Below are 13540 nucleotides of genomic sequence, written 5' to 3'. Positions count from 1 at the left end.
GTCATAAGGGCTTAAGTCAAAAATATGAATTTTTCAGGAGAGCAAAAACAAGGTTCAAAAAATTATGTGAAATCTAATTATTGATATTTTTGTTATTGTTATTTTTATAAAACAATTTAGTAGTAAGTTTATCTGACGCATAAAGACCTTATTACCAATTGGTAGCTCTGATTTAGTGCTATAATACGACATAATCTTAAACCCTTATGACTGCGCATCAAAGATATACCAAATTGTATTGAAATGTTATAAAAACTTTTAACCATACTATGCCTAAAACTATACCACTCTAAAATACTATTTATCTTTAGAGCTAGTATAGTTTTATAACTTTATATATAACCCTTCGAAATTTGTGTGTAGTTTGTTATTTCTCTAAATCAACAGAATGTTGTCTTTTGTTTGTGAATATTGTCAATCAATGAAATATGTCAAACAATGAATATTGTCTTTCACATAAAGACACACAAGACTACTACTAAAATGTTATTGTTGCTATAATATGTTGTATAACTTATTATATAACTCATATAAAAGGAACACTTACCTGGTAAATATATTCCACTATTTAAATGCGTTTCGCTGAAATCCGTCAATCTCTCTGCTGGTGTAAAACATTTGAAATCTCGACCTTAACAAAAAAAAAAAAAAAAAAAGTAGAGAAACATGTCATAATAATGTATTTTTATTACAGAATAATTTTTGTGTTACAATATTTTACTATTGAATTATTACTTAATAAGGGATAAGTGTATATAGGAGTTATGTTACAAAAACTAAATTTAAAAAAATCAAGGTTCAATTTTTTTTTTGCTGGAATTTATTATGTTTTGAAGTGTACATAGAAGAGGCTACACTTCAAAACATAATAACATACATTTAGTTATATAAGTTATTAATTGTATTTTGATGTTAGATTATCTCACACCAGCTAGGAAGGCACCTACCCCCATCATCCATACTAAAAACTCAAAAAAATGTTACACAGACCATTCATATATTCACCTTTCAATTATATTTGGCATAAGGATATTCATGAAATGACAAAATTACATAGTGTATTGAAGAGTTTATTGGTTATTAAGTAGTTAACTATAAATTGTCATTTCAGTAGGTTCATTGAAAGTGGAAGTTAATAAATGCACAATTCAATGAGTAGCTACCTTAATTTGGGTAATATCTTGTCATTGGTGTTGAAATTCCAACTTAAAGAGAACTAAAGATAATGATAAAGTAATCCATTAAAATGATAATCAGGTAAATGTAGCTAAGAACATCTGAAAGATTTCCAGTTATTAGCATTGATGTAATCGTAATGTTCTTTACATTGTTATGAATGCCTTTATATATTCTAGAAACGATAAAAAAAAATCCAAATGAGGTTAGAGAGTTATAAGCAATGGTTGATAAACATTTTATTCACAGTTCGTTGTATATACTTAGAATCAACTGGAGCTTCGTGATAGAAAAATCATGTCAAGGTCGTCAGAAAAAAGTAATTTTTCGGAATTTATTACTTCCGTATAACAGTTTGTATTTGTTTACATTAACAGGTGTAGGAGTCAGTAGGAAAATACAAGGGAAAACTAAATTTAATTTGTAAATATATTTTTATACGACCATTAATCGATAAGTGCCAGTTTTTTTATAATAAACATAGCAATGTATCAACTGATCGATTATTTCAATATTAAAGCTTCTAGCAAAATGAAAAGCCCGTGAAACTTACTTATTCCATTTCATAATGTCAGGACTTACGTCATATTTTGAATAAAAAAAATATATATATATTTAAGCCATTGCTTTTTCTGCTGTATTCCATGTTAATACCTAGTGTGATATGAATTGTGGGATACTTCATATGCCTAATCTTCTAACAATTGTTAGAAATAAATACAATGTTAGAAGTTTATTTTAGTTAAATAAATATATTTTGATTTATATAATCTTTATTTCGAATATATTTCTTTATATACCTAATCTGATAACAAGTTTTGGTAATATATATAATTAAATGAAAACCAAAATTACTATGTATGATCGAATATGATCTAGATGGATCTTCAAAACAAAGCCCTAAACAAACTTATTGTATAAATGAGTTGAATCTTATGTTCGTAATATTTCGAAATGATTCCTATTCCTTTTTCATGAACAGCATTTTTCGGATATAAATGCGTGACATTATATAAATCAGAAAAAAATAAAAATAATAATAAACCAAATAATTATTTAAAAATGTTGATATTTACCTTTTGTAAACCTCTTAGGTTATAATTGTATTCCCATTCTAATAGATCGCATTTTTCTTAGGTTGTGTGTATTCTTCATGATTATTCGATCCCTAATAAGGGTTTGTTAATTCTGATGCTATATTTCGATAAGACCTAAATGTTCCTTATGTAACCGATCTAGCCCGAACCCGATATTATTCTTTCCATTATAAACTCCCTAACCACCCAAACCCACTAGTTTCTAACCTTGATTCCTCTTCCATTCCTGGCAATCCTACGAGGCGCCTGAAAAGAAGATGGCCTCGTGACCTTATATTGTAAACTGTTTTTTGAGTTCTATTACTGGGTAGTTTCTCTACATGCTGTATCATATCATTATGTCATTATGAACAAATTTACTTTTGTATTTTTTATACAGTTGTAATATCAATAAATAAATTTTTAAAAAAATATTCAGAGCTTCTAAATTTGAATTATATTCCAGGTGTTATCAGAGGTATATCTTTAGGCGGAAGTGATGTTTTTTCTGTCTTAACGGATATTATAAAGCAGATATTTAGACTAATGTAACAGTTATTTAGAAACAATAAGTTAATGATATACAACCCGATTATGGATTTTACCAACTATTAGTTACTCATAAAATTTATAATTAATATTTTTCTTTCTCATAACTCTTATTGTTATTTTTTTCCTTCTGGAATGTCCCTTTTAATACAATACAATGTGGAAAAATGTAATAATATAATTTTTTTTTAAATGGTGTATGCACAATATGCACTTTTCTGTAGGCGCCTACTACAGAGGAAAACAAAAATATAATTGATTTAAATAAACATAATTTCAATATAGATATTCAATATTTGTAAGCACTGAAACAACCAGTACATGTATAACTATATAAAATCAAGTAGATTTGTTTTAATTAATTATCATTAATGTTTCCTCGCCATTAATATTTAAAGTCTTCATTATCGTTAAGAGAATATCGGTAAGCAAGTGGGAGTTCTAAAAACACATATTTCAGATCGTCAAATAGTTATATTTATTATAATAACAATAAAACATTTTAATTTTTAAAGTGATCCCATGGTCATTTAGAATGGATGTTGTGTGTATCATTTTTCAAGTAGATTTCGTCTTCTTCACTTCTTCGATAACAGAAATTATACTTTTGGTTTACTAGAATGCCAACTAACATTAATCCTTTAATATTTTATTTCTATTCCATTCTTCCATTATTCTTTTATTTCTATTCCATTATGAAATATAAACTTTTATTGTAGTATTTTTAAAACTTTACATCGGCTTAGAACTTTATTTAGTAACAGATTTGAACACGACGTGATGGTTTATTCAGATTCAAAATAACAAATAAATTCAAAAGAAAAACAAGAAGTATTAAATTCTCAGCTTGAGTTAAAATTATACTTCAAACCACATTTTAAAATGCAATTCAACAATTCATGTATCAGGTAATTATAAATTTTATAATTTTTTTTTAATAATGTTTTTGAGCTTTTGAAGAACCTCACGTTTCTCTAACGCCCCTTATGTGTTTAATCTATGAACAATTGTAAGAAAGATATACATAAGAGGATGAAGGGAATTTATATGATCCTCATATGACTGTGGATTTTTTTTAATAGAAGAATTTTTAAATAGGAAGATAAAGACAAATTAAAACAAAAGAAATTCTCAGACTCTAGTCATTTCATGAAAAATTACCCTATCGCTGAACTATTTCCCGAATCGAAAAAGTCAATATCGGCTTCATGATCAAATATTTGTTTTATTCATTTATCTCGTAAAGTGTTATTTTCATAAGTTATGACAAAAATTTTAGCGCATGTTATTCCTGTTGCCTGTTCATCAAATTTGCGAAACCGTCTTTAAATGTTGTTCTTTCTCGGTTATGGAGATTCTGTTGATGTATTTAACAGTTGAATATATTTACTATAAGCATATTGTAAAATATAAAAACATATATATTGTAGTGATATCCTAAATATTCTTGTAAAATTTTGTGGTTAAATAGTCAACCTCGTCTTAGGAAATCGGGATTTTTTTAGTTTATACTTAATTCAATTGTGTATTAGGTACAATACCAAAGTCGCGTAACTAAAGTTTTGTAAGGAATGGTGTTTGATTTATGGCTGCATTTTACATGTATTCGCCTGATAATTATTTTGTATTGTCATTCACAAAAAAAAAACAAAAAAAAAAACGGTATTTTTAACACTGAAGATTTTAGGAAATTGTATAAAACAAGTATTTTTATATTTATAACATTTAATTTTGCTATCTGAATTAAAAAAAAAATTAAATCCATTTGAAATTTCAAATGATTCGTAATAAGAATAATACGATTTTTCTTTGTTTATGTTAATGTTTGCACCGTTAACCGAACCAAATGAATCTGAAATCAGTTTTTTTTTCTCCTGTCTTTGTTTGTGAAAAATTAAAATTTAATTAGATTGGAATTAATCAAACAAGAATCTTATACAAGAAAAGTTAATTAGTCATTTTTTATATTTTATTACTGATGCCACATATTCTGTAAGAACATTGTAAAGAGAATACAATAAATTGTAAAATGCAACAAAACCATAGATCACGTTATTTTCTAAAATCTAACTTTAGCTGTCTACCGATCATAAAATGTCTGTACAAATTCTTAGTGGCGTGATTGCATACAGCTGCATTACAGAAGCTGTACTAATACAGAGAACCTAACGTTTTTTTCTGAGATTAGACACTATAATTTTTTATTTTGACGATGTTAAAATTTAAAAAAAAATTAAATTTACATATATTTTAAAATATATATTGAATTTACCTTGTATTGTCATTACTTTTTATGTTACTCTGATATTTATAAAAGCAAATCTTTGAACTAAATTTGCCAAACAATCTAAACCGATACCCTGAATTTATATATATTTTTGGTTATTTTTTTTTATTTCATCTGTCACTCATATTGTATTTTATAAGATTCTAGTTAAATATTAATTATTATATGAAAACTGGCATGTTCCAGATTTCAATAATAAATATTATCCAAAATTATAATGCCTTCCAGATGATAATATAGACTGGCGAAACTTCGTATCTAATTTAGTAAGTGCCCCGGTCTATCAAATTGATGTGAGCTAATGGCTCGTTATATTAAAAGAACCGGTTATGTCCGACCGGTGACCAGCTGCACCTTTGGTCTCAAGTTCCATAAATTAGTGAAAAGGTAATTACGTGTCTTTCTTTCTCCTTTATGGCGGTCTATAAATTTTTTTAAATTTTTCTAAGACAAAAAATATATATTTATTGGTTAAGTAATTGATTAATATAAAAAAGAATGAAATCGTAATAAATAATACTTAAGTTATATACATATTGTCACATTATTTCATTGCTAATTAGTCCGAATAGAATAATGTGATTGTGACTTTTATACTTAAAAAAAAAATCAAAACATTCGGAGACCATTTTATATATAACATATTTACACACACACAGCTATAATAAAAATAAATCAACACCTCTACAACCCATGCATTTTGTGAGGAAGTACTGTTCCTAGACCAACGGTTGTAGAAGGAGGTGGAATCACGCTTGATCTCTAGACCTTTTTTCCTAATTAAGGATAAAGCTTATGAGGTTGAACGGACCTCAGAGTCCTCCCATACTCGCAAAGTTGACTCACGGCTACAGAAGGGAATAAATAATTATTCGTTAGAACTGAATTCGAACCCTGCAGCTTGGAGTTAGTAGTTTAGTGCTTTACCACTGAACCACTTCGCTCCCTGATATACATGTATTTCTTCGGTAGTTCTTTCGAATTGTTTTAACATGAGTTTCGAATATTATGAAACTTGCTGGCTAAATCTATTTTTCGGTCCCATAAGCAGTCCACATGTTCCCGAAAGTTTCATGATAGTAAAAACTCACGTTGGAACAAGCCTGTCGTTACTAAATAAACTCATCTTTATTTAATTTTTTCGTGTTTGTTTTTTTTACTTATACGCAATGCAATTGAATTAAATCGTCCTTGTATTAAATATTTGTGAATAATTGATACTTAAGCTAATCTCCAACGTTGATAATAGAGTTGGCTAAGCTTGATCTATTGCCAATTGTTCGCCGTTAATTAACGGCAGCGTCGCCCTGATGATGTGAATTGGTTAAAGGATGAATTAAGCCGACGGTGGGTGTGGATGAGGGCGCGGCTAGTTAAATCCAACAGTCAGGTCATCCATCAGTAAATGGATGACAAAGACCTCATTTTTATATGAGGGGATAGGGGCTGTCTCTTAATACACGAAGATTTGCCATTAATGTCTTTATGGTTTAGATTAGGTTACAGTTCAAACTGCACATATATAAGGAACTAAACTAATCAAACCTTTTGCAAATTCTGTTTTATAAACTATTAAAATTATTTAATTTCACAACATAAATCATAACATTCATCAATGAGTTGGTGTGACTTTACCCCTCCTTCCGTCGTAAACATTTTCTGGCTTTCTTCCTCTACCAACTTATCTAATCCGTCCATCGTACATCTCTGATATCCTTCAATTTAAATCCTCATGGCATTCCCGCAATACCCACTCACGGCCTTCAGATTTATATGTTACTGACCATTGAACCGCAGACTTTGGTAGATCTTTCCTCATCCGTTCATCTTTCCTATAGAATTCTATTCCTTCTTTTATTCGTAATTTTAATACCCTTCCAACCTCCATATCCCGTATCTTTAACCACCTTCTGTCCACCCAATCCCGGAAGAATAACGAATATAAGTTTCAAATATGATGCCACTAGATGGAAAGAGATATTATTAAAAATAAATACTATTGGATGTTATAATATTTACGAAAAGTCTATAAACATCTATATATACCATATCAACACTACTCCTTTCGTTTTTCTTTAAGTTCATTTATTGGGTTGTTCGATTATGATTAGTAGAGGATTTTTTATTTTATATTTTTATTTATTATTACCTTGTTGATAATAATAAAAAAATATAGCGTTGGTTTATATATTTTCTTTATTTGATGTTTCAAACTTTCGTTTATACTTGTAAATATGTATATTAGCAGAAATTGTACCTTTTCATTTAATTTTAGTTTAATTAAATATGATTTTTTTTATTTATAATCAGAAGTTATGTTTTACGACATGACATGGTTTTATTTTATTTGTTCAAATTTTATTTTATATATTCTGTCAATTATTGTAGTTCATTTTTTTCTTTTCAAATTCATTATACTTTATGACATTTAATAATTTATTTTTTAAATTTATTTAATTTTGAAGTATGTAATATTATTCTAAAGGAATCAATTCCAGAATAAATAATGAATATTATTATTACTAAGCCACTGTATATTGTATATCTATATCACTTACTGTACTTTAAAGCAATAATTATTTTTTTAAATAATCTTTGAAGTTCCCACGGGAACCCGTTGTTCTTTTATGGATCTATACTTATATACAGCTAAAGAGTTTGACCCTTGACAATCCAGTACTTATTCAATGTGAATTTGTCCTTGTGAATATTTATATGACATTTATTCTAGTCATTCTTTATTCCTTTGTCATGGTTATCGTCATTTATTTACCTCATTTATGGTCATTCTTCACCTATTATAACTTACTCGCTTATAAAATGACAGGCTGATGTACGACCAATGATAACAGTTCAGCTGCTTATTTTTTTCTTTCTTCAAGGTTCGTAATAAATAGTGTACATAAGCTCCCAAATATATACTATACTCGTAAACAGTTTGTGATAGTAGTAGTAGTAGTTAGATTTTGAATTATTAGATTTACATTCGAAAAATCATATAAAAAATTTATTTAATTTTTTTTTATTATCTTCTTTTAGGCCTAAATTTGAACACGAAAATATTCTAATTTTTTTATGTGATTATTAATAACCATACATTATTTATCATCGTTACATTATATAATTTTATTCTAGATATTTAATTGATATTGTATTTTGGATTGTGTGTAATTTAGCGAGATATAAATCAGATAAATTACAAAAACTAACGTTGTGCATAAACATCATTAGAAAATTTGAAGTACATATAAAAAGTGGAGCTTTTCATATTCCTATTAAAACCTTATCTCTCCTACTACATAGTAAAACAATGTTATATGAAACAAGATATTTAAAGTCTTTGGATAGCAACCCGAAAAAGCCTGTGGAAAGCCTAAGCAGAATCATTCAAATTTTTTAAAATTATTTTGCATTAAACTGTACATTTGCATTTTCCTATTAGAACATTAAAGTTAACACTTAGATCAGTTTAGTAAATAAGATCAATTGAAAATTCCTAACAATGAGTCCTCAGTAAATTATGTTGTTAGATCTTCCTTTAATGCAGCCCAGGACCATCACAGTGACGCTGATGTTAGACAAACTTTATTACTTTACTTTAATACCTCATTATTAAAAAAATGTATTTTATATAGGTGCAATAAATCTATAGTAATTTTGAGTGCAGTGAATTAATTATATAAACATAATATATTGTATAGTAAAAATATAGTAACAGTGAATTATAACAATTGTAATGACATCCCAGTAGTGTAGTAAGGTTTTATGGATAATACCATTTCTTTATTTAAAGTTTTAATCGTTCGTTAACCTATATTGTAAACGTGTTTAAAAATTTACATCAATTTTATGATTATTCAACAATGAACTATTTTTGTTTTCATTCTTCGATAAGCTATGACTCAGGATCATATATCAGAAGAAGCAGTTATATCTTTATTTTAGCATATAAAAATATATATTTAATAGGCTTATTTTGTAAAAAAATTCGTAAATCATTTAGAAGAACCAGATATCAGAAAAGTTGATAATTTTAGGGTGTTTTTTTATGGTACATCAAAGTTTTGAACCATTTAATTAAAAGCCATAAAAGCTTGAGCATAGAAAAAAAATTTGAACATGTTTCCTTCGTATTACATAAGAAAAGCTTTATTACACCATATGACTGTATAATTCATTTCACTTACAGTTCACTAAGGTTTTCAACTCAGTTATTGGTGAAGAAATTGAAAATATAAAAATGAACATCTTAAATCATTAATGCATATAACATCATCAAAATATTACAAGAATATTGAAGTAACAATTCCCTTACTATAAATGCAGAAAAATCCAGAATTATTGTTTTATTTTTTTAGAATTCTAGGTTTAAACAACATAAACCTTTGTACGGGTACGATGAGAGGTTGAAGCACGCAAAAAGTTGGTCCAAAAATCTTCAGTGGCAAGTGTTACCGATATATTGATATAAAGTAAAAGCTACTCTTAGGATACAAAAATTGCCTTATTTGACTCAATGATTTCCTCAACATTACCATAGGCTTCTGATGTAAGGAACTTCAAGTATATTGAGGTAATCAAAGCTGGTCAGCTAAAATTTTTAAAGTACTCATTATAAAAATCTTTGGTTGGCATAGGAATACTCCGAAGTACATAGTCGGAAGTGAAAAACAAATAGGAAATCTGTAGTTCTGTAGAAACTCCAGCTAATATATTTCCAATAATCTATAAATTAAGGTTTCATTCCATTTCACCGTTTTAATTAAATAATTTCTCCTATAAACTCTGGAATGTGCTATTATTTGTTTAAATTAGTTTCTTTATTAAAGTTTTTTTTTTTAATATAAAATGTAAATTACTATGTTGGTTACAAGATGTCTAATCTTATTTATGGTAAGGGTATGGAACTGCAAATTTTTTATTGAATTAAAGGAAATTTCTATTGTTTTTTATATTTGTTTCCTTATATATAATTCCCATCTTCTGTTATTTAGTTTTTGGATTTTAAAAAAGTGATATTTCACCGGCTAGCATTTTATGTCTTTTTTTAATACCATTTTTTTAATATCGAAATTATAAATGATAGGCTAGGATAATAGGTAATTAATTAATAACAAGATGTAAAGATAATTAAATATGAAAAAAGTAACGCCTTTGAGTAAGCCAAATATTATTCGTACATTAAACTCGTAAAATTTATTATATAGTTACATTTGTTGGATTTGTGCTATTTTTGGTGTTGTATAGGAATAACATGCCTAATAAAGGTGAACTGTAACATTATTTATACTGACTAGTCAAATAGGTACAGTTCCTTACTACTGTAAAACTCAGAAATTTATTGCGGTGAAACGAAGTAAAGCTAATGTTAAATTTAATATAGTACAAGAGCCCATGAGGGGATAAAAGGCAGTTATTTTGGAATATTTTAATGAAAAATGGGTATATTTACTAATCAAAATTGATGAGTCTGCCATAGGTTAGGAAATACAAAATGGCGGCTGTTTCGAAATGTTAAAAGAAATCACTTTTTTCTTCGGAACTCCATATATTCAAAATTATTAATAACAAAATATCTAATAGGACATCATTTAAAGAAACGTAAATTTGCTAAAAAATGAGGCCTGATAGATTAATAGTTCTCAAGATATAGTTTTTAAAAAGCAATATTTCATAAAAGATACTCACTGAATAATCAGTAATTAGTAAGTTTAGTTTGAGAAATATGCATAGAAAAAAAAACCATTCGACGTACAAATGTCTAATGACTCTCAAATAAAGATAATGTAATGTAATATCAAACAAGTAGTATATAGCGTTTATCTTCGTATGAGCAGTAGTTTTCATGATATTCAACAAAATAAATGTACAAAATGTTGATTTCTAGTTCATTTAGAAAAAGTTTAATAAAATATTGTAGAAACTACGGCAACGATAAAAATTATAAACTACTTCGTAGTATATTTAACTGGCCCTAATTTGGGTGCTTGCGATATCTGTCTTATAGTACATGAGACTAGAAATCAATATTTTGTCGAATATCATAAAAACTACTACTCCTACGAAGATAAAAAAATAAAATATAAAATATGAAGACATCATAAACTACTGTATATTACATTAAACTATCTTTAATTTGGATGCTAATAGGCATCTGTTCGTGGAATGGTTTTTAAGTTATAGTTTTCTCAAACTAAATTCATTAACTACTAATTTTTTAGTACGTTTTAAAAAGCAATATCTTCAGTACTATGGTATAAGATAAATAGCTCGATTAAGGCTCATGTTTTAGAAAATTTACTCTAACTTAAAAGTTGTCCTCATAGGTTTTCTATTCTTGTAGGTAGCTTTAAAGATATTTAGCTCCAAATGAAAACTTATTATTTTTTAACTAGTGATTCTACATATTTTTTAATAAAGAAATAAAAAATTGTGTTAAATTAACAGCTTATTTTTCTCACTCCGAGTCTTGTACCAATACTAAACACCATTAGCCCTACTGCAAAATGAACATTATTAGGGTTCGTTTAGATTTTCTGATACTTTCACTCAACAATTACATATTTTCGTTAACTGATCCATCACCTATCAATCGGACAATTCGAACGCCACCAGCAGTTGCTTGCTTATTCCAAAATCGTCAAAAGCCAAAGCGTGGGCAGCTTAATAAATGAGGAACCTATTATGGCCTTTCCACATTTTCGTTTGACTGAAAGCCGTTCGGCTTCGATCAGCTTATCTAAAAGGCATTCCATTTGCCTCCAAAGTGGCCTCCATAGCTTTTTAAGAAAAAGCCGCACATCCGGAAACCACGTTTCCGAAGATAGTGAGAAAAAAAATCGTTTCTATTAATTCTAACTTTATAAGTGGTGGTGATTTTCGGAACGTGCCTAAAAAACAAAAAATGAACATCTGTTAAAAGAAATTATTTGTAGCCGTGGATTGTAGAGTTGGAGTTGTAATACAGTGTGCTTCTGGGATAAATGTCCTAATTGAAAATATGAATTAAGGATCTTTATACGCGAAAAACATTCCCTCTATCCGTAAACGCTTTGCTTAAAAAATATTCCCGTCTAAATATCTTTATTGTTATGATTTTTTTTAGTTTATGATAAATCTAACTATTGAATAATCCCACTATTTCATTGATGAAGTATAAACATTAATATTTATACTAAATCTTGTTTCAGGTATTTACCTTGGAGATTAAAACAAGCTTCCTTCTAAATTACCAATAGAAGAACGGCACAGCATACATGTTATTGTTTAGCAAGTTTTAATTATTTTTCTTCGTAATGAATTATTACTTGCATAGACTTTTTATATAATTTCATCCCGTAAAAAAAAAATCCAGAGATGTGTCTGATCTGCAGAGTACTCGAAGGTCAAGCCCGCTTTAATGCTCAATTTAATCACTTTGAATAATATTTAACATGAATAATAATGTTTACGTTAATAAATTAATTATTTCAAATAGAAATTTATTTTTTATAACAGATATAATTCTTAAAAATTAAATCCCCAAATCTTCTAAACAAAGCGTTTACGGGCCTGGGTCGATGGAGATTTTTTATCTTGAGATCCTTAATTCGTATATTCAGTTAGGACTCTTAATTAAGAAACACTCTGTAAAATTATTGGTAAACATTATATTATTTTCTTAGGATTAAATTTACTACGTTGGAACGGGAGTTATTTCGGTGATGCAGTAGGAAATACATTTTAACAGTTAGATAAGTTTAAGTATTCAGTTTCTACGGTAACTAGAAAAAACCGAATTGATAAGAAAATAGAAGTTCGGTTAAGGGGGGGGGGGGGAATGCTTATTATTTTTAAATTGCGCGCCTTCCAGCCAAAAACTTAGAAAGTTACAAATTTACAAAACTAATCCTTCCCCCAACTATTTATAGATGCGATACGTGGCCACTTACCATTATAAAGAAGGTTCCTTAAGGTTTTAGAAATTAAAGTATTCCGTAAAATATTCGGAACGAAAAAGGATGATTTAGTGGGAGAAAGCTACACTACGCTTAATTGAGGGAACTAAACACAGTAAATATAATTCAAGTTACAGAATTGAGACGTATAACAAGGACGTAAGAATGAAAGGCATAGTAACCAGCGGATCCTAAGATGTAAATAAACATTAAATCAATGAGTAATCGTCAGAGGAGTAGACCGAAACGTAGATGGGAGGATTGCGTTAAAACCTGACTTAGTAGATTCTGGTTTGGAGGTGCCTTACTGGAAAGAAGTATGTTAAAAACTGTATTAGTAGGTATTGTCTGCATCAGACCTTCCGGTTCGTTAATATAAGATTAAATATAATAACCACTAATGGCTGTTGAACAGATTCGATACTTAGAACTCCATCTTGACAAGAGACTTACTTGGAATCCACACACAAGACTGAAACGACAAGAAACTGCTCGTAGATTCCGATTGCTACAAA

The 13540-nt window shown here is 28.2% G+C and overlaps 1 protein-coding gene across 3 annotated transcripts in view; it reads right to left on the bottom strand.

Moving 5' to 3' along the window:
* The window catches only part of LOC106689696 (puratrophin-1), an 898854-nt gene that overhangs the window by 325658 nt on the left and 559656 nt on the right, over window positions 1-13540 (bottom strand). For all 3 annotated transcript variants that reach the window (XM_067051911.1, XM_067051912.1, XM_067051913.1), the window contains exon 5: window positions 548-631. In XM_067051911.1, coding sequence (XP_066908012.1) covers window positions 548-631 — 84 coding nt within the window. The remainder of the gene's footprint in view (window positions 1-547; window positions 632-13540) is intronic.

Source organism: Halyomorpha halys, unplaced genomic scaffold (genome assembly GCF_000696795.3).
Source record: "Halyomorpha halys isolate HHAL.00 unplaced genomic scaffold, Hhal_1.1 Scaffold47.1, whole genome shotgun sequence".
Lineage (NCBI taxonomy): Eukaryota > Metazoa > Arthropoda > Insecta > Hemiptera > Pentatomidae > Halyomorpha > Halyomorpha halys.
Note: the sequence above shows the minus strand (reverse complement) of the source record. Positions and strands in the feature narration are given on the sequence as shown.